Raw genomic sequence first — 25,943 nt, 5'->3', positions numbered from 1 at the left:
CGCACATTCTCCTTCACACACACATAAACACACACAGGCACATCAGCGCACACTCACTATTGCACACACAAAGAGTCACCAAGGGAGACCTAAGGGAAGATTGAGGAAGGCAGCTGGGCACACGCCAGTTTCAAACAAATGCTTGCTTATACCTCTTAGCTTCCTGGCACGGGTTTGAGAGTAGTTTCTTCCAATTGGTGCCAATTTAGGCCCGTGGTCAACATTCAGACTGACATGTTCTTCAGATTATTAAATGTATGGATCATTCAGAGAGACATGGCAGTCTTAGAAAAATGAGCAAAAACTAAACACACATTCAAACATGATCAGACATTTCGCTGGATTCATATCCAAAATCATTACTGGAGAGGGGGCTGAAAAAGTGTTATGATGCCACAGGTGAAAAGTCAAGGTTTTTGGAGGAAAACTCATAATTATGTTTAATGGGCCACAGGAATGTCAGTGAGCTAATGCAAAGGACCTTGACAGTTGGGTGTGAGGAGAGTGGTTTGTGTCTGCTTAATGGAGACCACATGAAGAGCTGTCCCATAGAGCTGGTGGTACTGAAGAGCCATATTTCCATAATAGCAACAGAAACAATAATGAAGTGACCTGAAATATATTCAGCTGGCTTGCAGCAGAGAGTCGTGGAAGGCCATGCATGGTTTAGTCTGGGGTAGAGGGTTTGCCCTGACCGACTGACTGGCAGTCAGGACAATTTGTTCAACAAGCGCTAAACTTGAGCAATGTAGTTTCCTGTCCAGAAAAGGGAATATGCAGGGCTCAGGAGCTTCCTCAGTGCTGAATGATGCACATGTTAAGGGTTATAAATCAAAGCGTGAAATGGGTGAAGGTACGCATGATTTTTAGCGAAAGTGTGTCCTCAGAGGCAGGAAAGCGGAGGTGGGCTGTGTCAGGCACAGCGTAAAGTGTCATCCACACGCACTGCAACAACAAGAATGACTGAAGCTCACACATTGTGTCTGTCACCACCAAAGCCACTCTGACATTCTGGGAACAGCATGTTGGCCTGCAGTTGCTCCCCGGAATCAAACTCTCATTCGCACTTGTCTCGCTCCCAGCACACCAAGTTAACAACTGACCTGATGGATGGAGCAGAGAAACAGCTGCTGCTCTACAAGGTGGTGGAATGGAAGACGGCAGAGCGGGGGGTCACGCTCCCACTGATGGCCTTACCAGACATGTATCGATGTAGGAATTATACCAGCCTCAAGTACTGCTGTTTCCCAGACCTTCAGAGAAAACACTGACATTTGACTGCTACTTTTATATTAATAGTGTTGTGGTATTTTATTTATCTACTGATATGGTGGCTGTGGTGGAGGAAGTATTCAGATAATGAAGTTAAAGTAACACACTATAAAAAATAGATTAAAAAATCCCCAAAAAATTATGGACTTGAATAAATGTAATAACATATAGGAAACAAAATGTAATATATGTATGGAAATTATATATTATTTTATAACGTCAATGTTGTAGTTAGTTGGGGTGAACTTATTTTAACTGCTTCACACACTGTTGAGTAGTATAAACTATAGCAATACACCTCATTTTCTAAAATGATCATATTTTTTGTATGTAATCTTAATCAGGAAGGTAACCAGTATCATGAAGTATAAAAATACACAAAACAAGTACAGGAACCTCAAAATTGTACATCACAGTACTTGAGTATATGTAGTAATTTTACTTTCCACTTCCGTATGATTCTTTCATCAGAAGGTATACAACACAACTTTGACATTTGCCTTGTGTTTTTGCAGTATATAAATATATGTTAATATAGGCAGAAATATCTGCATCTCATGTCACTTTCTCCCTAATGAATTCTAGAGAAACAGCCAGAAGTGATCTGCTACACACTGGAACACAAACAATGAAAGCTCCTGTGTTTCATATAGTCTGCCCTCTGACCCAAGCGGATCAGCGAGCTCATAATTTTCACATCTTTCACCACCCCTGCACTTGTTCTGCTTATGCCTGTGTGGGTTTGTGTGTTGTTGTTTTGTTTTTTAACTGTTTGCTCATGAGCAAAACTTTCATCTATGGTTGCATGTAGCCTGAGCACCTACAAACATTTGTTTCTCTGTTTTCAACCACAGTGGATGAATGATTCTCTGGGAAGGAGGAAGAGGAGGAGGCTGAAGGGAGACTAGGAGAACCAACTAATATTGGGGCCCCCGGCTGATCAGTGCTGTTGTGGAACTACACAGCTGACGGCAGACAATGAACAACATACTCTGCTAATAGGCCATGTGTCTTCCACCAAAGAAGAAGAGGGGCTCCGCAGTAATGGGGCCTGTAGTTCATGAACTGGGGTCTCAGCAGGGAAAGCGGAGGACCTGAGGCCAAAAGTCTGTAGTGAGCCTGAACAGTGAAGCATTGGAAAAACGGACTCAGTACTCTATACAAGACATAAATTTAAAAAAAATTGCTTTGTTATAGCATAGTTAATGTGGATTTAAAAGCAGAAATGAGTTTCAGTACACACGCACTTTACTGCTTTTGTAAAAGCATGTGTCACTCAAGTACCTGCTCGGTTTTAACAGGCTCAAGTCTTTTCAAGCACCGCCCACGTCAACCCGAGGACACCGCCCCCCTCGCCGCGGTGTGAAAGTAATCACAGCAGAGGCAGGTCTGACGTTCAAAGTGTCTCACAGACCCTGTGCTGTCAGTGTCCCGCCGGAGCCTCCCGATCGATGACTGTTGATCACCGTAAGCTTACGAGCAAAATGAAGCGAAGCCACAATTACAGTTCATCGGACAGCGACCTGGACGACAATGTTGATGTGGAAAAGGATAGTGGCGACGAAACCGGGTATGTTCACTCTGAAGTTGTTGTCTCACAGAGTTTGGTGTTTTTTTAGGTCTGGTTTGTTTGAACTCACCGTCTGCAAATGTATTTCATATGCGTTTTAAGTTGTCGGTTTGCCTTTGCTGGTGAACTCAGAACTATATGGTATGTTTCAGTAAAAAATGAATTTATCGCTGCTGTGCCTTTCAGTCAACTTGATTCCCACGGCTCGATGTCACCCTCCACAGCCACGCAAGTTCAAGCCAGGAAAAGGCGCAGAGGGGTAAGTAAACTCATTATCTCTGGTGCCAAGTTGCGCACTGCTCTTTAATAGCTCCCACTGTTCTGCCACCACCTGTGACCTAAATTTCTCTGTTTCTTTTCACCCATTTACAGATAATTGAGAAAAGGAGACGTGACAGAATCAATAATAGTTTGTTAGAGTTGAGAAGACTGGTGCCAAGTGCTTTTGAGAAACAGGTAAACTGATCGTACTTCAGTCCTCTCTTTACAGTCTAGACACTATTTGTCCATACATGCAGGAACAAAGTCATATTAATATCATTAAAAATGATGTAATTAATTCCTATTTCTTTACAGGGATCAGCTAAATTGGAAAAGGCTGAAATTTTACAGATGACTGTAGATCATTTGAAGATGCTTCATGCATCTAATGGCAAAGGTAAAAGACCCCTTCTTTATAAATAAATAAATTCATGTTATAATTCCCTAATTTGAAATGACATAATATGCTGTAAAACATGTTTCTATCCTTCTGACTCTGCTGCCCCCCCCCTCCCAACAGGGTACTTTGAAGCTCACGCTCTTGCTAAGGATTACCGCAGCCTGGGATTCAGGGAGTGCCTGGCAGAGACGGCTCGCTACCTGAGCATCGTAGAAGGTCGAGAGAGTACAGACCCCCTTCGTATACGTTTGGTGTCCCACCTCAGCAACTACGCCTCTCAGAGGGAGGTGCACACTGGACTGGAGCACTTAGCTTGGGGCTCTGCTTATGGGACTGCCCCTGCCCATCATCCCCACCCCCTCCTCCTGCAGCACCCCCAGGGCAGGACACCCGCATCCAGAAGTAACAGTAGCCCACCCTCCTCCTCGTCTTCTTCTTCCTCTACATCTTCCTCCTCCTCCACTGAAGCTTCCGGGACATCCAGACTCAGTGTCATGCCCCCCACAGAGTCCCTCAGGGTGCCTCCCAACGGCTCGCTGTCCCTCAGTCTGCCAGTGCCAACATCCAAGATATCACCACCACTCCTTTCATCCCTCTCCTCACTGTCGGCCTTTCCCCTTTCCTTCAGTGCTTTCCCTCTGGTCTCTGCATCAGCCCTGAGCACAGTGAGCCCCTCCTCCACCTTGTCGAAGCCTTACAGGCCTTGGGGCACAGAGATTGGGGCCTTCTGAAGCTAACAACTGGACTGAAGGCAACAGTTGAGCTGTGCCCACCACTGCAAACTAGGCAGGACAACTTGCCTCATCCGTTTTTATAGCAATAAAACACAGGGGAACAAAGCAATTTATTTTATTAAGTGTAAAGAATAAGTGGGAGAGATTGCTGAGAGTTTTAGTTTTCTCTCAGTATGTCATTACTCTTATAAACAAAGGAATTCTAAATGATTTTATATTGTTTGAAAATGATAAATAGTTTAGTTAACTTGCACTGTCTCCAGGTTGAGGACTGAAATATGGGCCATGGATAGGTTTACTGTAAGCACACGTAGTAAAGGTAATATTTTGTAGACCACATGCTGAAACGTCTGCATGTGTCCAGCATGGATGTCTGTGTTTAACATGATGTAGAATTAATTAATTTGGTCTGCTTTGGTGTCAGGACTTGTGGAAATGCATATACATACTATATGTGCCGTTATGGAAAACTAACCACTTGTGAATCGGAAACTTTCATTCTTGTATCTAATTGTAATATTTTTGTACCAATAAATTGAGTTAGAAAAATCTGAAACATGGATTTAAACCAAAGTGTTTGTTTCTGATGCACACTGTTTTTTTCATAATGTATAACAGGCTGTTTTTTTTAAGGAATCATGCTGCATAGTCTTATATACAAGCAGACAAACTGCACTCTGAGTGATGATCATATCTTCCCAGATGACATATAACATGTATTTTTTTGTTACAATCCCATGGAAGTTAATCATGAGCTATTAATGTCCCTGTTTATTAACTGAAAAGCAATCTCTTTACTGTGTGCCAGGTATGTAACCAAATCTGAGAGCATTGTTGCCTTTATGAATACCCAGGAAATCATTAAGTGCCAGAGGAAATCCTTGACAATGTTGCCCTGACCTCATCAGCTTGGGTTGGTCTGAAAAGGAGACAATAGTGTGAACAGGATGGGGACACTGGAGGAGAGCGCTTTAAAAGTAACAGCACACAGTAAATCACCGTTCTGCTTCACGGTGTTATTTCTGCTGCGGTATGAGTGACAGATTTTTACGGCTTCAGTGTTTTAAAGACTCAGTTTTGTCTTCCATCCATGCAGCACCTCATCTTTCCAGAAGGTGCAGGCACTGTGATTTTTTCCTTGAGGGCTTGAGCCACATGCTATTAATAATAAATTAAGTATATTGTCTCCCTTTGTCAGTTGATTGAAAGCACAATATACAAATGTCTGCATGTGATGTCCTTGAGTGCAAAATACACACACACACACAAACACACATATATATGTATCCTCAATACCCGCATTTGATGTGTGGTGAACTTTTGAATTACTTTTAGACTGGAACGGGTGCCAGCTTGGTTTGCTCGGTGTACAAAATGTGACACTGCCACCTAGTGGAGGAATTCTGTCTTACAGTCATCTGATGGGTGATCATGGACTAGCTTTATGCTTATTATATGTTAGTCCTGCAAGGAGTATGCATAAGTATAGTTCGAATTCTGTGAAAACACTGAACAATACAATAATAATAATGCGATAATCCAAATGAATTAACATTATTCTGAAACATGAATGAAAAATGAACTGGGGGAAGAATGTGATTCTCAGGATGTGTAGATAACTGGTTCTTTTATTTGGCAGTTAACATTTTCCCTCCTCTTTTAGCACAGAAAAATATTAGATGGTGCATGCCATGTTCACAGAATCCCAAACCTTTATTCAGCAAAGCTTTCACAGAGAAATATATGAAGGGAGAAACACAAGCAGCAGAGGATGCAGGCAGATATCGGTAGGACTGTATATTAAAAAGAGACTAGTTCAGTGTGTGCTGAATGTAAATCATCCTGCATCCATTCTTCATCTAATCCCCAAAAGAGAGCAGAGTCTAATGATGCCTTGTGGTAATTTTGCATTCACACACACCCACAGAGACATACGTTATGTTCACACTATCAATATCAAGGTGGGGGCAACAGCACATTCCATTGTCCAAGATAATATGCATGGTACCAGATGGTGTCATAACATTCAAGAGATTAATCCCCAAATACTGTATAGGTAACAGAGCTATAGATTTGGCCGCTGAAAGACCCATGAGAGATAAAGTTCTCAGGGCAAGTAGGAATCTGCACGTGTAGAAACAGTCGCTCTTGTTGGGCAAAGACATTCTTAAGAACAATAAAGCACCTTTCAAGTTCATTATCAAGCGCATTTCAGAGGGAGTGGACACTTCATGAATCTGTGGGTTTGGCGTATCATTAAGTTCCAAGCGTGCGTGTTGAAAATGAGTAGGTGTGCGTGAGGAAGATACAGCTGATACATACGTTCATAGCTTCACCGACCGTCATTCTTTACAAAGACACAGAAACATCATCATCATCATCATCATCATCATGACATCATCAGGAAACATCGCAAATGTCAGTCTACAGTCAACTCACAACACCAAGGGCTTTCACAAGAAAATGGTTGCAGACCCAAATTTCAAGAACTTAAACAAATACTCCATTACAAACAAAATGTTTGAAATCATATAGTGCAGCACAGTACAATCTTTGTATGTACTTCACCTACCAGATAAATAGATAGATAGATAGAATTTAAGAAAAAAGTATTTACAAAATAATAGCCATATTCTCACATTTTCCCTTAAATCAACAAAACCATTCTCAAGATGAGTGTTACTGATGTTTGTATCCACTGATAATACTGATAGTGGTGAGTACTGGTGGTGTGGTGTGTTGTGATTGGGTGATGAGGTCCTTGAACCTCTCGGCCTCCAGGATTGGGTGTCTGTTCTGAGGGGGGTGAGGGCAGGACAAGGAAGGGAGCAGGAATGAATGAGGGGACACTGATGGGCCATGGAAGTCAGGACTTGAGCGAGGTTCATGCTGTCAGCTCTTCCCTCAGCTCTTTGTTCTTGCGCACCAAAGCTGCATGCCTCTCCTGAAAATACCAGAACAACAGCACAAGAATAATCAGTTATCAGGACAAGCGACCAAACTCAGACACACACAGTCTTAATGGGGAGGTGGACACCCAGATTTTAGTGATTTCTTTTTGTTATAGCTGAGATTTCTGCATTTTGCACCTTCTCCTGTAGGCGCTCAATCATGGCTGCCAGATGGGCATCACGGTTCTCCTTGATCTGCTCCATCTTCATCTGGAGCTTCTCCTCAGCCATTTTGCTGAAGTTGCTGTTCTCTTCCATGGCCTTCAGCAACACCTCCCTCTCATGATATCGCTTTTCTGCCAAAGCCCTCAGCACCTGGGTCTCCTGATACTAAAAACAGACAGCAAAAACAAAAAGAAATCATGAAACAAGTGATTACTTTTGAGTGGTTACAAGCGCCCATCGCCATTTGAAATCGATAAAACACTCACCCTCCTTCGATCTTCAGCAGCCTCCAGTTTCTTCTCAATGTCCTCCAAGGAAATGTCCCTCTTGGGGGGTGAGGACAAGTTGTGGGATACTTCTGACACTGGAGACAGAGGCTTGAGAATCACCTCAAATGCCTGGCCAGAGGTCCGATTCTTTATAGGTTTCACCTCCATGTCTGTAAATCAGACAATTATGATGAGAACACCAGCAAAATCAATGTCCAATAACTCAATAGATCAGTCCAATAATTATTAGTAATGTTTGTATTTAGAGGGCAGACAAAACATCCATAGGGGACAATTTGCTAGATCCAAAAGAAAATCAATGTTTGAGCTGATCCATACCTTCAAACTCATGGATGAGCTTGTTGCGTGTCTCTGGGTAGAAGCAGGAGCAGATGAGGGAGAGGACAGACAACTCCTTCATCTTCTCTTTGTATGCTGTGGGAACATAAACACACCATGGCATCCTGGTGAGTCTCTCTGTGTTACCCAGAAAGCAGGCCACACAGCACTGTACAAACAATGTCACTTGAAATATATCCAAAGGTAAAAAGGCTCTACACAACAATTAGCATCAGATGAAAGGCACATTGCCGCAGCTGCAGCTGAAAGTACGATAAAGCCCTGTTGCTTAATAATTCATTGGAAGAATGTGTTCTGTATGATGAAACTAAGATTGCTTCATTAGACATTATAGTAAGACATTTGTGATTCATTTCAGTCAAGACATCAGAGTGCCCTTGCAATCTGCTTGAGATGAGTGATAGGGTAGACAGGCATGTGTCTTCAATTTCCTGTTGAACTCTCTCAGCTGTTTGTCTCATGTCACAATCATAATAATCAATACATCAATAGTAAGAACCACTCTCATTTATCGCTCTTCCCCACCTCATTGGTGAGTGTTGCTGTCATACCTATCGCATGCAGACTTTCATAGGCCTGTATCTGAGGGGTGTTTTCACCAGCTGCTCATTTACTGCTTTTTGATTTCATCTGCAAATTCTGCTTTCCTGTGTTCATCCTGTGTTTGACAAAGTGCCCAGAGAGGACCACAGATTGTCAGAGTGCTAAGCCTTCTGCTGTGAAGGCCAGTGTGTGAAGTGGCCCCTTGCTGCAGGGCTGGCCTGCCTCCCACCCTGCCATGCACCTGTCTCCCCCACTACATCTCTGCCACACGCATACCACAGTCTGCACACCATGCTGTATTTCAGCAGGATCAAATGGGTTGCTCATGATAAGGCACCTTTAATGTTTTACGTATATGTGCAGAGGAAAACAGACAGGATGAAAACAAATCTGTTGAATGCCATGCAAGACAACAATAACCGTCTACCAGAAAAGATGACTAATGCAGGCTGCAATCTGGGCCTACTTCTTGTTTAATAATATTCAACACACTAACACCTACACCTATTTGTCTGGAAGCCTTTTCACGGGTTCTTATGCCAATAGCAGCACATCTGTCACAGCTGGTGATGCATCCTGGGCAAGAAGGAATAAATAAGGAAAGCTACTGAGGACACGAGTGAAGGACCAATCCCGAATTAACAAACAGATCAAACAGTCACGTTCAGGACACGTTTAAGATAGAGAAAAACGTTTTTAGATAAGCGGTTACAGCAAATGCAGACTCAATTTTAGAGAAGTAATGTAAAAGTCGGAGTGATGAAGCCCTCTCAGCTTTCCTGTCGGCTAAATGGTCGGCAGCCGAGCATCTTGGGTGGGGTCCGTCTGCATTATGCTGCATGTTGGGGGCCGCTGTAGCATGAACCGCAGGGGCGGCGTTGTAAATAAAACAATCTAGGGCAAAAATATGTTGTCTAATGGCACAATATGAGATCGAAGCAAATGAACACTAACCCAATGACACAACTGAGGACAATAACGGAGACATTTCTGTAATCCAATGACGGAGGATGCTTGGCTTGCAAGCCCAAATTCACGGTGTCATTAAAAGAGTCTTGCGCCGCCACAATAGGCCCATTGTCGACAGAGAAACATCAAGGTAGGAGATCTAATGTCCTTTTACTTTAATCATTCAAAAGACAACATTTATTAGAGGAGACATTACAGAAGCGCGACCACCAGCCGGTAGACAATACCGGGCCAACGCGAGCTCTATAGGAAAGGATGCGTCTGGCACACGTAAGTCGGTGCATCCATCAAGGCATCGGTTTTAACACGACCAACATGCTTACCGGTTGCTGTTTTAGCCATGGCTGATGTATTTCTCCGCAGAGGATGCTGTAGTACTGTTTAGGTGAACGGTGATGCTGCTTAAGGCACTGAGTCAGCGAACAGACCGGAGAAGGATCGGATGGCAGACAGGAGGTGGGCACGCACGGGAGCGCGCAATTGGACCCTCCCCTCTGTCCTCTGACGCGCAGTTTTTACCATCATCAGGGTGACCGTGTAGCCTACTTAAAACTGGGGATTCATTTGCCGAAAGCTGATCAATAAGTTCCATAGACCGGATACCTGCGTGTGTTTGGTTTTGATGTCCAAATTTCCAAAAAAGAAGAAAGATAGTTCCACAGCAATCCAGTCCGCCAGTAGGGCCAGTAAACCAAGTGATTTTCCTAAAAAGAGGCACAGTTGGCAGGCACGAAAAACCAATTTCAGGTCAGAAGAATGAAAAGAATCAAATCATATTGTGCCTTCTGATAAAACGTGCTCATAAGAACACAGAGAAGACATGAAGTGCGAGTATTTCAGCTCGACCTCAATCTACTTTAATCCAGTACATTTGGATTAGTCATCTAACATCACTGCTGGTCTGCAAGGAGTGAAAGTTTAGTCTTGTATCTCAATAAATCCCTCAAGTTGAACTCAGTGGCACTGAAACCAAATGTGGTCATCGCTCCACTATTAAAAAGGTTCACATAAGCCACACGAGACCGAACTTCATTCTTTTTTTTATGGGTGTAAAATGATTTTTAATGAGCAGCCTAGTCAGCAGCGGTCATGATGTTGGTCTTGACCATACTGGGCTTCCTCAGTGGTGTAAGCACAAACAGCTCATACTGCAGCCAACCTCCTTCACACATATGGCAGCGTGCTTCTGGCAGTGAGAAATAGCTGGGATGCTGTGAACTCCAATGAATAAGAACACAAAACAAACTTCAGACTACATCATGCTTTATTAGTGATAAGACATCCTGTGGAATTTTCATTCTTCTCTCCAGATAAATTACATTTGGTCATAGTTTTCATATTCTAAATCAAACCTTTGGAAACATTTCAGAAGCCTATTCCTTAAAAATAACAACACAACAAACATTCTGTATAAATAAAAAAATAAAAGTTTTGCAATAACCAATGAAAAGAACATGTGTACTTTTTTCTGGTCATTTCAGTGACCATTAAGGTGATTTTGTTTTAGCATCTTTGTAAGCATAAAAAGTCATGAAGCGGTTCAAGTTTTATGGATAAGGAACTTTACATGTAGTATAAAACAGAGACAGCCTTAAGTAAGACATATTTGATTTAGAAGCTGCTGCATAACATTCAATATCCTATTTAAGCAAAATACGAGAGGAAGCAAAAGTGAAACAGTGCCTGCTGGTTTGTTATGACGGTGAAATATATAAAAGGAAGTACATGATTTCAAAAACTCAGTGAATATTATGGAAATATCAAAAAGGTGTGGCTACTGATGAGTTATTACATTGCACCACATTTCCATCGTTTTTAACAGAAGGTCCCCAGATTGTGATGTATGCTTGCATACCGGTGTAACAGCTGCTTCACTCAGCTATGTTCTGCTTTGGCCTTCAGCTGCTTCTTAATGTATGAGCCGACCAGTATCTGAGGACGCTGCTGGTAACTGTGAAGGACTTCGTGAGAGCTGTTCAGCTGATCCCCCTTCAGTCGATCCAGTAACGTAACACAAACCACGGCCGCTTCAAACAACAAGAAATCATTGTTAGAATCTCAGAATCTGCATTTTAAGACACTGGAAAATTTGTCAGGTATAATATAATGCTGATTCTGTATTTTCATACCTTGTAGACCGCTCAGCTTGCACATGGCAGCAAAAACTGACGACTCCATTTCAATGTTGCAGACTCCTGCTTCACTGGCTTTTTTGAGGTAGTCTTGTTTATCCTTCTCAGTGTAGGAGCACAAAGCACCATCCAAACGAGCTTGCCCTGGGTTGTTGATCAGACAGAAGACAGATGGGAAAATGAGTAAAAGGCGCACATGGCAAACGCTGTGCACGTTTATCAGCAATGTGATTAAATACATCAGTGTATCACACATACCTTCATAGAAATCCAGTGTGCACATCGTGTTGCCTATCACTGTCTCAAACTGGTTCAGCTCCTTGCTGCACTGCAGCAGATCCTCAGCCAGGCTTTGGTCCAGGTCTGTACTGCGCACCACCGTGTTCCCCAGGATCACCTGCTCAAACTTGGGCAGAAAGTTGGCATCCACAGACTGCTTGGTGACAACGACAGTGCCAGGCTCAAGCCCTAAAAACCAAAAAATAGCAACTGAGATAAACATTTATTTCTAGTCTAGAAGTACAGAAAGATTTTAAAAAATAATAATAATTAAAAATAATGAAATTCTTAAACTTTCTATTTTAAATTAGTTAAAATAAGATACTCTTTAGTTCAGTTTAGTTCAAACTGTAAGTCATAGTTGATAAAAATCACATCACACACTTTGGCTATGCTGCAAATTATATGTAAACTGTACAAAGACAAAAAAAGTTTGTATATAGCAGAATAAATTTCAATAACTCACTTAAAAAAGTGAAAACAAAAATATTTGTTCCCATCTTATTTGGACAAGTGGAGATATACCATCATTGGTTAAGAGTAGATACAAAAAGCCCTGTTAGCTGACCCTGCTCAAAAATCTGGGGAGTTTGGGCTCCCTCTAGTGGTAAGAAATGGAGTGTGTGTGGACACCAACTACTACACTATATTTGACTACACAGGAAGTCAGGAAGTCTTTCTTCTTACATAAGTTCATGGGGTTCATTTACAGAAGCATGTGGAAACAATCATCCTTCAGGTGTTGCAAGGTTCGATAATGAAACAGATGAATAAACAGATTAATTGCCAGGTAACAAAAAATATTTCCAAACATGTTACCTATTCCACCTGATGTCCCGATGCGTATAATTGTAACATCTGTGCAGTGTGCATGATGGAGGAGCTTTATTAGTTCATGCAGCATTATGGCAATAGATGGGATGCCCATGCCATGCTGCAAAATAAAGCACATCGTTTTCCCATCAATATCATTTCTAGTTTTTAACTGAAGGACACAAAGTGCCAGTACACGAATTATTAGGACTATTAGTAGTATAGCATTTGTTTACAAAATGCAAAAATGTTGTGATAGAATTCTGTTGCTACGTACACTGACGGAGAGTACAGGGCCAACTTTGTACATAGCATAGCGGTCGGTTCCGGCACAGATATTTGGATACTCTGATTTAGGGTTTTCCATGCCGAGCTCAGCAGCAATGTACTCAGTGAATGATTTCATTCTCCAGGGACTGCCCCCGACACACACAAACTGAAAGAAAACAAGCACACACACACACACAGAAAAACATAAATAACTACTGAATACAGAGGATTATGGAGGTGATTCTTTTTCCACCAATAAATGTTTTAAAAATCATTACTTTGACATCACCGAACATGGCTGGCAGGTTGTGAGTTCCGGTTCCTAAGCTAAAGTGGTAGAGGATGTCATCTTTCATTGCATCCAGGTGCGGGTTGTTCACGCAAACCGGGCTTTACGGGAGAGAAGGACAACAGATTTTAAAAAGTCATTTCAAACCTGTTAATCAGATTGAATGTCAATATCATGTAATTCATTACAAGTGGATAAACCGATCTGAGATGTGAAATGTGATATTATTTAGACGTGGACAAAATAATAGCAACAACTCTCTGTTTAGGGAAATACAGTTCAGCAGAACCACAAACTATATCCTCCAGAATGACCATATCACCTCTCTAAAACAATTTCAATAAAAAAAATGAACATTAAAACCTCAATAAAAGTACAATTTATTGCCATGCTGTTGTATTGGACTGCCACACCTTTATGGTGAAAGTGAGATCTAAGCCCCACCTCCCCAAAATGATGGCTACTGAAAACTACTGTCACAGAAAAAAAAAAATACTGACGTAAACAAGAACTTTAACTGAAAAGCACTTCAAAAATACACATAAATATTCTTTTTAATTATTCAGTGGAATTTTGTTTCAATTCCAATACAAACGTTTCAATGCCGGTTATTTTATTTTTGGCGTTGAAAACCTAAAAAGGTGTTGTTTCAGGCCAAATTTTACTTTCAACAGATATCCTGACACATCCGGTAGTTTCCTCGCTTCCACAGTTAAAACTACACTAAAACATATTCTGCAATGCCCCTGCCATAAACTTAAATAACAACTGGGTTACACAACACGTACAAGACGTTTTAAAACAAACAGGTAGAGAATTAAGTTGGATTTGGACCGCAACTTCTCACCTGCTGCATGTCGTGGTTGGCTTTGCGTCCTTCGGGTCCATCTTCTTGTATGTCCGATCAAAAGTGTTCAGCGACGAGAACCAAACCAATCTCTCTTAACGACACCTGGAGGTGACAAATGCAAACGAGGCTGTGAGCTCAACGTGACATGGTTTGCCTCACCTAATTCAATTTGGCAGTATTAAGTTTTTAAAGACAACAACCCCCCTGGTATAGATTCTTAAACTGGCATCGTATCACACGCGGGGGGGGAAAGAAACAACCGAACAAGGGGCTCAATGTTTTCCATTTAAAATAAGCCAAAAGGGCAGTAAGAGACAAACAGCTATAACACACCGTTAGACTTTACCTTCTGAATGCTGCTGACCGGTTTCCTCTGTCTGACAAATGAATTTCATTCTCCGAACGTTTGACGGCTAAAACATAAGCGAGGTTCCAGCCCACAATGAGGTGACGTAGAGCACGTCACGGGGGTCATGACTAGCGGAGCCGCATCCTCATAGGGTGTTGGCCAGACCAAGCTACTGTGCCCCGGTCACGTACAAGCAAGACGTGCAATTATCACGTTCGCCAATGACCGCAGAGGAAACTGTGGCGTGGAGTATAAAAATTCTTCTGTTGCCCAATGATTCCCGGCAGTTTTAAGACGTAATCGTAATTGTTGATAACAGTGGCGATAACACTTCTCATACCCGCTGTTACAGCCCAGGTTTGTGCCCCTAGTGTTCAGTTAGGAGAAATGTGTTCAGTAATCCCAACAGGCATGCGGCAACATTATGTTTTATTAAACACCTGACAGATGGAAGACAAATACTGACTCTCATTCAGACTCCGTGCTGTCTCTGCCCTTGAGGGAATGCGCTCCGTGATGTTTGCCTTGAAAACTGTCAGCTGTTTGGGGCTGGGCAGGTGACATACAGTAGGATTAAAGTGTAACCTGCCATGACACTAAAGGCATTTTAATGATTTTAAAGCCTTTCTTGTGACTTTTATGGCTTCATGTATCCCTTATTTGTTTTGTTTGTTTTTTTTATTTATACTATGGGTTTATTTGAGCTTCTTTTTTTGTGTGGTGAAAACAGTGTATTATCCATAGCACTGAGAGGTACCACAGAGTCGGGTGTATGTTCACTTTTTAAAATCACACAGTCATTTCATACATTGCTGATATAAAATAATCATTAATGCAGCTTTAAGTTTTAATGACAGAAAGAAAGAAAAATTCCACACACAAAACCGTTGAGCCAAGCTTTCCTTTATAAGAAAAGCTAACGCATTTCATAAGACACATTAAATTACAATGCTGATGTAACACCAGCAAACACGACTGATGACAAACATTGTTGTCCCTTCAGGGGAGGCTTGTTTAATGACTAATACGAGCGATGAGTCAGTGTTAAAAAGCTGTTTCTTTCAACGAAACATTAACACCACAGCTTAACAGTAGTCAATAACACGTTATGTTTAGAACATTTTTACAAAAAATAGATACTTCACCACAGCCAAAATACACAGCAGAAAATATAAGCAATACTAATACTGATATTTAAGAAAATAAAGTGGTGTTTAGTATTATGATTTTGTGCAACTTCACTGCAAACTGTTATCAAAATAATAAACATGCAAATCAAAAGTTAAATTAAATTCACCAAGAAAAGCAAAAAGAAAGCAGAAACACTCCATTGAGTAGTCAACACCCTGCTTAGGGTAAGTGAAGTCTTTCAGCCATCCTAAAAACAAACAAAAAAAGATAAATTATTTTTCATACTGTTTGAGATTTGATTTTATTTAGATACCATACAGAATGCAACAAAGCAAAAACAAAAACAGCCATAATAAAGCATACAGTAAGATAACAACTGCAGATACATACACCATATTTCTTCAACCAGACTGAAATCGTTCTGATTAGACATTTCAACCATTTCACATGGACGCCAAATAAAGTGATCCGATGAGATGCCCCAATTCACATAATCAGAATATAACTTTTTTTGGACATTTTTGGAAGTAGTTCCACCCACTGTGAAGCATCTAATCTGCCAGACATACAACGTAAGAAAAAAGAAGAAGTGGTTCCGTCTGTTAGTACAATGTTCAAGATGGACCCACATCGTGTCTTTGGAACAATATTTACATTCCTGTTCTTCTTTCCAATTATACACCAATCTCAGCAGCTCATACTTCTTAACAGCTCATCAAAAATGTATAAGCCCCTGAGCAGTTTTATCGTCCTACTGCCATGTTTCTGTCCCTCTCATGTTACCCCACATGCACAGACAGGAGAGAGACAGGATAGTATTTACCTTACAACAGTTTACATGGTTATTAGGTACTAATATTTTCCTGTTGAATGGCTTATCAAGCATTCACACCATCCCTCTCAGTCTGAGTTGAGTGAGGCCAGATCTGGTCTGTGTTTTCTGAACAAGGCATTGAGGCATTTTTCCTCTGACTGGACTGCTATCCCAATTATTAGCAGAATGTCAGGGTCCATGTAAATGCAGCTAATGTCACAACAACTGGTAGTGAGTCAAGGTTAATATACATAAAAAAACTTTAGTTTTGTACCAATGTGAAATGCTAATTATCATTTAAATATTAATCTGCATTCCTTTCAAATCATAATGTAGATCGTCTAATTTGCCAGACTATCAAAAAGGTCTGGTGGTCACACTGACTTCACATTATAAACTTGGAACTCACATTTCGTCTTTTCCTCCATTCCACCTCATTTCATGAAGCCTTAGGTGGCCAACATCTCTCTGTTAGGACAGTAACAAAATGAATCCAAAGCAGCAAAATTATTGTCATTATTTTGACCATTTAGTGAGAATACCACAATAAAATATTCCCCACTTACTGCCTTGGTTAAGATAATGGGGTGCTGTAACAAGAACTCCGGCTTCTTCTTGGCCTCAGGACAATTTGCCAGGCCAATTAAAAAATCTCTTGTATAAGATATTCTGCCTACAAATATACAGAGATCAAAATCAGCATCGTATGAGAAATAAGGAAAATCTGACAAAAGGCAAAAGTAACCTTCTACTTTTTCATTTTTATTATCCATCTGTCTTCTGCCAAACCACAACTGCAAGTAACAATGTAGAAATGAAATGAAAAGGTCATTAAAGAAAACACTGTGTCTTACCTTCTTTCTGTTTGTGCAAGTTGCAGATCTGCTCAATGCCAACATGTTTCTATCAAGTGCAAAATTAGAAAATTTATGCCTAAATTAACTGCTTGAGAGGCAAATTGTTTATTTAAAAGAATTTTAATGAGGGGAAAAACAAAAAATAGTGAGGAGCTGAAATAAGTAGTTGTACAAAAAAGAAAACAATTTTGATGTCATCACTTCCTAATTTTCTTTTTGGTATCTCAACATGAATATATTTGGGTTTTGGACTATTGTTCGTGGGAAAATAAGCAATTTAAAAGGGAAACTGTGACAGGGAAATTTTTCACATGACATTGCCATTTAACTTACCACGGATGATTAATTGAAACATAATCAACAGAATGATCTATACTGAAAATAACTGCAACCCTAAAACATTGTGCTCTCAGGGATTTCTCACCTCTTGGTCCACTTCCTCCGTCAGTGCCTGAGCACATGTAGCACCATTTTTGCTGGGCTCTAAATGAAGTGACAGAACTCTCATATGAGCATGTTGTCAATTATGAACACAGTCAGGCCAACTTGGTGCACACTGCTTACCGATGACAAGGTGGAGGCATCGACGCAGGGGTCTCGCAGGCTCCAGATGCTTTTGGAGGATTCTTTTCTTTGATACCTCCATTCTGGTGTGTCAGTGATGTTCAAACATGTTATAAACCAACTACACTCAACAAGGTTGACTCATCACAGTTATACTGAGTGGTGCTGGATTACTGAAGGCAGACATTACGTTTGATACTTTTTGTCAGTGCCATCCAAAGTGCTATTTGCACATTTGCAGGTCTGTAGAGGGGTCAAAGCCACTGGCTGTATATCACCAATAACGTTGTGGGTCATAAATGTATAGGGGTTACGATTTAACCTAAATGCCAGTCTTCAGCTGATCTAGCAGATAAATCAGATAAACTAAATACTAGATCATATGTGCCATACAGAATTCAACTGTCAGTTACCGTGAGTTTCTCAAGTGGTGTGACTTTAAAAATAAATAATTACCAGAACAAAACATCTGACAGTCACTGACCAGGGGTGTCCCAGGCTGAGTGTAGCTTAACAGCTAACGTGACCAATTTAACAGACACGAATTAAACTGGCCGTATTAGCTTAAGTAGGTTACCTGTAAGCTAACATGATATAATCTGTTTAAGATCCGCTGTAGAAACCTGTAACCCTCTTTCTTCCTTAACCGTGCATCAAAGAAGCAACTTTGGAAGACAGGTGATACATTTTTGTTGGCCATTACAATGCGTTTCATGGCAGACATCGGTGAAAAACCGTGGACTGCGTGATAACGGCAAGCGGCTACCATTAGCGACTGTTTAACGTTTACGAATCACTGTCTTTCACCAGTTAGGATCGTGCCTGGCAATCACACACGATCTCGCATATTAATATTAACACCAACAAAATAAGTTGTTGACTGTAAAGTTGTAAAGTTGACTGTAAACAAGTTATTTTCCAGTGCTGGCAAAAGCTTCGCAATGATGCACAAGTTTTAACTTCTATGCACCCCACCATCTGGATATTACAATAAGTCTAGCTGGTAACTCGAACGGGATGTAGTTGTTATAAACGAGTTAGTCGTTTTAGTTCACAGAGAAAGCATACAATGTTTAATTATTCACCTGCACTCCAGCGTAATTCCCTCAGTATGGATTTCTGCCTGCTTGCGTCCCCGGCGACATGCCAAATAAAATCCAAAACTTCCGGTAGAGTACTTTCAAAATAAAATGTTTACCTATTCGCATGCAGTGAATCAATGTTGGAAAACCACTTAGGATTACACATTTTGTCACATGAGGACACACGGTACTTGTATACTTACTTATATTTGACAATGTAAATTGAAAGTAATGTGTCTTTGACATGACATGCCACGGTGAAACTGTAGTGAGAAACGCTGCTGCGATATTTTTTTTACGAATAGGAAATTCTTCAAAATATATAATATATATAACACTCACCCATTTCATTTCATTTCATGTATAAATGTATAAATAATTGTATAAATAAATTTCAAAAGGGTGTTAAGGTCCCCACTGTGGAGTGAAACTGAATTCAAGCACAGAGGCCTGACAGATTGCTAAAATGTTAAAATTCAAAATCACTGCCTACTTACTGGAATTTCAAGCATCTCAATCTACTATATTTTCAAGTCTCACTATATGTTAAAATTTTTCTTCTTTTAAAAAATAATTGCAAAGCACCCAAATCATAATTACATAGGTTCTGGCACAGTATGTTCTCCTATTTCACTCATAGCCCAGGTTTATATTACACCTGTTGCTCATGTTAAATTAGAGATGTATGATAATATCAGCATGACATTGGTATCAGTCGACAAAGGCTTTAAAATTAAATAGCAACATTTCTGCTGATATGAAGAGCAGATAATATGATGCTTCAGTTACAGGAACGCAACACAAATCTCTTGACATTTTTCTTATTTTGCCCAGCAAATGCACACTGCAAAAATGCACTGTACATCTACATCTGCCAGTGAGCAACAACAACAACAAAAAAAACAACAAAAAAAACCCCACTAAGCAGTTTTTAAGTTGATTTCACTACCTAAGAGACTTGATATTATCTGCAATTAGGCGGGAAAATAAGTTAATATTTTGGCACTGGCCAAAAAGAGTTGGAAGATACCAGCAATTTGGATATCAACAAATATCGTGCATCACTGATTTCATCTGAGGCAAGGGCCAAGCTTGATATTTAAAATACACATCACAGTTTCACTCTTCGTGAAAGTGACAGCCTAACTTAATATTCAGTTATGAATACAGAAAACTATCCTTAAGTAGTTTTCCCATTCAACCTCACCTTAGAAGTTGCTAATAACCAATTTCTTTTAATTGGTGATCAACAGGCACTTTGCACTGTGTATGACACTGACATATGCATAATTAAATATTAAAAAAAGACATTTAAAGATATGTGTTTTTATAGAAACCACAATTTCCACAATAATAAAGTGAAATTTACATGCATTGTTCCAGTGTTTCCACTTGAATTTAACAAAAATCTTTCAGCGATAAAACCAAAAACCTAGCACACATCAGGAAACTGTATACAAAACCCATATTCAGTTCACAAACTACATTATAATCGCAATCTTTGAAATACAGTTAGGAAAAACCTATGTAGCTAAATTCACAATCATATAAATCCATGCCACATTAATCAAAAAAAGAAAGAAAGAAAACAATTTCTTCTTCTCTTAAATCAATTTTTCTTCAGTCGACATTGTGGACAAGTCCAAATCATACTACAAGGGTATGTTAGGTGCCACAGAAAGCAGTGTCACTCTCACACAAGTAGTAGCTGTACTTTTCTTGGACCTATTGGTCTTCCACTCAATTCCTTAACTGCCGTTAATGCCTCCTGACGTGACTCAAATACTGCAGTTGCAGAGCCTTTAGGTTTTCCAGTCTGGTCGTACTGCAATGAGACAGATCCAGGGATAATGCGATATCCATAACAAAAGTCGTAGATTTCTTCGCTTCTTATTTGAAATGGCAAGTTAATTAGTTGTACACAAGTGGGACCATCAACATGCCGCACTGGGGAATCATAGCCACCACGAATGCCATTACCTCTATCTTGTGGCACATGAGGGCCCACTGCAAAGGGCTCATAATCCAAACCCCTGTCATGTACATTAGTCACTGACATATTACGATCACGAGGACCGCTACAGTCAGGGTACTTGGAGTCACCAGAGCAATAGAATGCCTCACTGCTCCTTCCTGAATACTGCTCCTCTCTTGGCAGAGGCTCTTGCACAAATGACTCTTGCACCACTGGTGGCTCAACACCCAACTGCCGCATCTGAGTGCGTGAAATGCATTTTAGTATTACTTCTGACCCAAGAAACCTCCGTCCATTCAGAGAAAGAGCCCTCATAGCCTCCGCCTCAGACCGGAAGAGAATCAAAGCCTTCCCAACTCCAGCACCTTTATGGTCACGCAGCACGAACACTTTGTCCTCTGTGATATTAAACCCATTGAAGAAGTCCATGATCTCAACTTTCCGCACATCAAACGGCAAGTTACACGCAAAAACACACATTTTTTCAGAATCATAAGCATCCCTCGGGTAAGATGGAGGCCTCTCCTGAACCCTTTCAGAGTTTCCAGGTCTGTCATTTGTGCTGTGTGATTCCAGAAGAGCAATCATCTTCTCCCTCGAGATGGGGCGAGTATAAACCCATCGGTTGAGAAACAGCCTTTTTTCATGAGATAAGGCTTCACAATAGTCACGCAGACTCTTAAACAGTACAAATGTGGATCTAGTTCTTTTCCCATCACTGCCAATTAAGTGCAGGATCTGGTCATCCTCAAGCTTTGCGTTATTAAAGAGCTTTTTAATGTCTTCCTTTTCCGCTGCATAGGACAGATTTTCCAACAAAACGCAATACTCATCATCTGAAGGATCAATTGAGCTCTGGGCCAACGGTGACTGTGATCTTGAATGACGACTCAGATTCCTCTGATTGCGAATAGGTGATCTATCCCTTTCAAAGTTGTTGTCTGTGTTGACAGCCATTGGCACTTTACCAGTAAGCCGGCGCCAATCGTCTGCTGTTGTTGGAGAGACTTCCACGTACCTTGACCCAATGTATCTTCTGTCTCTCTTAAGGGCTTCACGTGTATCCTCTTTAGTTGCAAACTTGACAAGACCATTCCCATTGTTTGCACCAGATGCATTTTTCAACAAGACTATTTCATTAACAAGTAAACCACTGAAAAAGTCAAAAACTTCTGCTTCAGTCACAGAGAAAGGCATTCCTTTTAAAAACACATACAAGCCATCAGAGTTTGAACCCCTCTGGTGCTGTGGGGGAGGGTTATGACCTGGTCTGCTACCCAGTCTCCTAGCTATCTCGGGGTCAACAGATCTTCTAGTGCGTCTTGCATTGTCCTCAAGTCTTCTCTTTTGATCAAGTTCTGCAATTCTTGTACTTCTTTCAAGAGTGTTCTGCATCTCTGTCTTACTACTAAGTAGTAATGTAATAGGTGAACCCTGAATGTAACCCCCTGAGCGCGTCATGGCTCTTCTTGCATCTTCATCTGAAGCAAAGATAATGAAAGCTTCCTCGCGCTCCCCACCAATTATATGCACGCCTCCATCTGGAATTTTGAGGCCAGTGAAGAACTTGCGAATATCCTCGGAGCCTGCTGTGATTCTCAGTCCCTGTAAACGGATGACGACTGCCATGCTGAAGCACAGACAAGAGCACCTGTAGACAGAAGGGTATAAAATAGCATTATTGCCAACCAAGCTTTCTAGCTCAGCGTCAATTTCATGGCATTCCCATATATCACCACTGAACAGGAATAGGAAAGTGAGATATGGATATCAGGAACAAAGGACACCATTGCGATCAATGCCCACAACAGCCACTTTTAAAACAGACAAATTCCAATTGGTGTAGTTAGCAAAACAATGCAACATAAACTGCAGCTCACAGTCTTGTTTGCACAGTCCTAACACACAATATCCACTTAAAGCATCTGGTCTTTGCTGCAATGGCATGATGAAGCAAGACATTAAGTATTAGCAGTAGTACCATTTTCCAAACAATTCCAACCAACACCACTCACCATAAATTTAAAAAATGCTATTGGACACCAACTTCACAAGGGACAATATGGCATCAAGTCAAAATATACAAAGCGACACAATCTGGCTCAAGCATTAAACCTTTCCAATTTTATCAAACCCTTTTAATCAACCACACCACTGGCAAAACACCCCCTGAAAAACAAACATCCACATTATACACAACTCACACAGAAAATCTTTGGTTAACAATCCAGATTCATCACATACAATTTAACTTGAGCATTTTTTTTAGTTTATCTTCAAACCACCACTGGAGGCTGACCATAGCCATGATTTTGAATTTATGACCCTACCAGGTGTTGCGCATCACAATGGTAGCTCAGAGATTTTCCAAGTTTACCACCAAAACATTTCAACTTATCCAGCCAACAAAGACACAATAACACCAGAACTGAACATGTGTTTCTCGTTGCATATGGGGGGTTCTACAGAAACGAACAGCCTTGCTAATCCATCATAAATTCAGTCTTGAAATCCAAGTCTACACTTAGAAGAAGACAGTTCAAATGGGACACAGCTACTACACAATAAGGACAACATTACTGTTATTGTAGCATAACTACAAGGTGTTATTGCTGTATGAGCACCAGCTATGATCCAAACTCCAAATCTGTAACTCAGGTACCAGGCATATTTAAGTTCAATATCTAAATAAGCTAAATAACTATCTGTTTACTCCATCCATTAGTGGCTGTTACTGCTCCAAGCTGCCATATACATGCTTTTGTTTCATTTATAATTCACTGTAACAATCCTAAAACAAATTTCCACAGAGATGATAATTCCTTCTTCCTCTTCTTCCTCCTTCTTCTTCTTCTATGTAATTCCATGTCAGACCAGTTAGAAGAACAGATTTTTTCCCCTACAAGTAGTGCATGTTTGGACACACACTGCTCCATGCAGCATACTACATTTCTGTCCAAAACACACTAGCTACCAGGGACGCACCACTTCACCAACTTAACAGCATCCTTGCAGAGGTGATCACGGAAATCAGAATGTCGTCACACATAAGTGTTTATCCACAGCTTCACTTCCTTGCTCTGACTCCTCTAGCAGTGGTTCCAGAATATTCCATTTATGGCAAGTTAAAAAAAAAAAACTGTTGTGGATTGCGTAGTTTGGCATTCTATACTGCTGCTGCAGTCTGGTCGTCCAGGAGGTGGGCATTCAAGTTAACCCAGTAGTTGCAGTCCACCCTCAAAGCGCCCTTTCTCTGCCACAGTCCACTCGTCTCAGCAACACTTCCTCTTCAGTATACGCTGGCACAAGCTGATGTGGCACAATAGTTGTCCTGTAAGAAGTGTGATGTCGTTGCATGCTCCCCATATTAATATTTCTTGAATGACATTTTGAGAAAGCATCATTACTTTGCAGAGATACTTTGCTATCTTTTTGTTTACAAATTAGTAGTCCTCCAGCCCTGACCATCCAACAGTAGCACACACTGAAATTAGTAATGAAGAACAGTGCCTTTGTGGGCTGTCATCTAGCCAAAACAGTCATATGCTCTCAAATCAGCAAAATTGTTTTCAGAGATCGTTCAATAACGCTGACGAAAATGTATACGGCATTCACGTTTGTCGCTCTTCACCACTGGCACTGAAACCTCAGAGCGGATAGCACTAGCTGTCACAAACAACAACAGCAACAATCAAATTCTAACTACCTGTCATACGATCCAAGTTTCACACTAGTCGTTGAGAAACTAGCACTAGTACGCAAACCAAGAGCATGAGTTACCAGTAACTGGACACAACTCCTACAGCTGAAAGCAAATATAATTAAAACAGTCAAACAGGAACGAGAGGGGGTCCATCTCCGTAGCGGCTCGGTACATCTCAGCGTGGTTGAATTGTTGTTGGAAGCGCAAATCAGAGCGGCCAAATGTCAAAGTCTACTAGCTTCGGCTCCGAAGTTGGCCAGACACATAGTTAAAACCACCACAGAGGCACCAAATTACACTTCAGATCAGTGTCACCACAGCATAGCCAACTGAACCTTAACAGGGCCGGCATTTCATCGGCAACTGTAACGCTGATAAGCGTTAAGCAACAAAACATACACACTCTAAAAGTACTGTAACATTGTGTGTAATTTAATTAGAACAGCGTAGTCCGTCAGCATGGATGACAGCCAATGTCCTTTCCGTTCAAACAAAGCACAGCAGTCCGTCAAGCTTAGGTAACGTTAGCTATGTAGCTAGTTAGGCCTCGACTTTTAGGGTTAGCTGTTTGGAAGGCCAACACTGACCTACGGCAAAAACGATCAAATCTTTATTAATAACACCACAATGTATCTACCTAACTCAGAGTAAAACTTACACAATTGACAAGCACTGATTCGATAACAGAATTAGGTAAAAGTTGGTCGCGCCTATCTCTCTGGTCTGGAACTGAAGAAAAAGAATTTTCTGCTTCGTCTTCCGCACTCCTGATGGCAAACTGTAAGCCAACGTGAATGGTGCGTGTCGCCACCTACTGTGCCGGAGTGTGTAACATCATGACACAATAAAGAGCTTCTAGATACAGTATTAATATTATTTAAATGATGCACCTCCTACCTGTAACTTTCATATCCTATCTCCAGTAGACTTCTCCGGGACATTGGCTATTGCAACCTTTTCGAGGATTTCCTTGCAGTTAGAAGTGTCACATCCATCTGGAGCTTTCTGTTACACAGTGTTGAATTGAGTCCTGTGAGTCCCGGTCTTCCACATTTACTTCTCACTATGACAGCATCTAACATTCTGTAATAATAGTCACGCCCAACTCTCCCAGAGCGTGCGAATGCTGTGTAGCACATCATTAGATCAAGATTAAGTTTAGATCATATAGTGGATTATTGGATTGTTGTTCCATAAATAGCATTTAGACAAACAATTATAATTTACAGGTAACAATTCTTCTCTTTTGTTGCATAAGGAGCACAAAGGGTCCGGGCGTAAGATTTCTCTATATACATTATATTTGCTATGTGGCAAGTAAGGGATTATTGCTTTATTATT

At 40.8% G+C, this 25,943-nt stretch overlaps 5 protein-coding genes across 7 annotated transcripts; 1 reads left to right on the top strand and 4 right to left on the bottom strand.

Moving 5' to 3' along the window:
- The first annotated feature begins 2,611 nt into the window (after positions 1-2,611).
- LOC124065028 (hairy/enhancer-of-split related with YRPW motif protein 1-like) lies at positions 2,612-4,806 on the top strand. Its single transcript, XM_046400036.1, has 5 exons — positions 2,612-2,842; positions 3,029-3,101; positions 3,215-3,298; positions 3,419-3,500; positions 3,624-4,806. The coding sequence occupies exons 1-5, from the start codon at positions 2,724-2,726 to the stop codon at positions 4,232-4,234; spliced, it is 969 nt and encodes a 322-aa protein (XP_046255992.1). The 5' UTR covers positions 2,612-2,723; the 3' UTR covers positions 4,235-4,806.
- A 1,038-nt stretch (positions 4,807-5,844) lies between these two features.
- stmn2a (stathmin 2a) lies at positions 5,845-9,987 on the bottom strand. Its single transcript, XM_046400039.1, has 5 exons — positions 9,818-9,987; positions 7,962-8,057; positions 7,620-7,792; positions 7,327-7,518; positions 5,845-7,181 (listed from the first exon to the last, which is right to left on the bottom strand). Exons 1-5 carry the CDS (start codon positions 9,834-9,836, stop codon positions 7,122-7,124), a joined length of 540 nt encoding a protein of 179 aa, XP_046255995.1. The 5' UTR covers positions 9,837-9,987; the 3' UTR covers positions 5,845-7,121.
- Positions 9,988-10,740: 753 nt separating this feature from the next.
- Positions 10,741-14,633, bottom strand: upp1 (uridine phosphorylase 1). 2 transcript variants are annotated; one of them, XM_046400037.1, is made up of 8 exons: positions 14,474-14,633; positions 14,125-14,229; positions 13,267-13,378; positions 12,996-13,154; positions 12,725-12,839; positions 11,885-12,094; positions 11,624-11,770; positions 10,741-11,521 (listed from the first exon to the last, which is right to left on the bottom strand). In XM_046400037.1, the coding sequence occupies exons 2-8, from the start codon at positions 14,163-14,165 to the stop codon at positions 11,370-11,372; spliced, it is 936 nt and encodes a 311-aa protein (XP_046255993.1). In that variant the 5' UTR covers positions 14,166-14,229; positions 14,474-14,633; the 3' UTR covers positions 10,741-11,369. The 2 variants fall into 2 exon arrangements, with proteins under 2 accessions (XP_046255993.1, XP_046255994.1); XM_046400038.1 differs by having other exon boundaries at positions 14,461-14,563.
- A 729-nt stretch (positions 14,634-15,362) lies between these two features.
- gra (granulito) lies at positions 15,363-19,122 on the bottom strand. The gene is made up of 7 exons (XM_046398406.1): positions 18,928-19,122; positions 17,843-17,925; positions 17,703-17,761; positions 17,276-17,324; positions 16,988-17,094; positions 16,831-16,889; positions 15,363-15,854 (listed from the first exon to the last, which is right to left on the bottom strand). Exons 2-7 carry the CDS (start codon positions 17,922-17,924, stop codon positions 15,827-15,829), a joined length of 384 nt encoding a protein of 127 aa, XP_046254362.1. The 5' UTR covers position 17,925; positions 18,928-19,122; the 3' UTR covers positions 15,363-15,826.
- Positions 19,123-20,238: 1,116 nt separating this feature from the next.
- Positions 20,239-25,788, bottom strand: rbm12bb (RNA binding motif protein 12Bb). 2 transcript variants are annotated; one of them, XM_046398403.1, is made up of 2 exons: positions 25,500-25,788; positions 20,239-22,550 (listed from the first exon to the last, which is right to left on the bottom strand). In XM_046398403.1, exons 1-2 carry the CDS (start codon positions 25,541-25,543, stop codon positions 20,618-20,620), a joined length of 1,977 nt encoding a protein of 658 aa, XP_046254359.1. In that variant the 5' UTR covers positions 25,544-25,788; the 3' UTR covers positions 20,239-20,617. The 2 variants fall into 2 exon arrangements, with proteins under 2 accessions (XP_046254359.1, XP_046254360.1); XM_046398404.1 differs by lacking the exon at positions 25,500-25,788 and adding an exon at positions 25,261-25,418.
- Positions 25,789-25,943: the final 155 nt, after the last annotated feature.

This window comes from Scatophagus argus, chromosome 9 (assembly GCF_020382885.2).
Source record: "Scatophagus argus isolate fScaArg1 chromosome 9, fScaArg1.pri, whole genome shotgun sequence".
Taxonomy (NCBI): Eukaryota; Metazoa; Chordata; class Actinopteri; family Scatophagidae; genus Scatophagus; species Scatophagus argus.
This window is presented reverse-complemented; position numbering and strand designations above follow the sequence as displayed.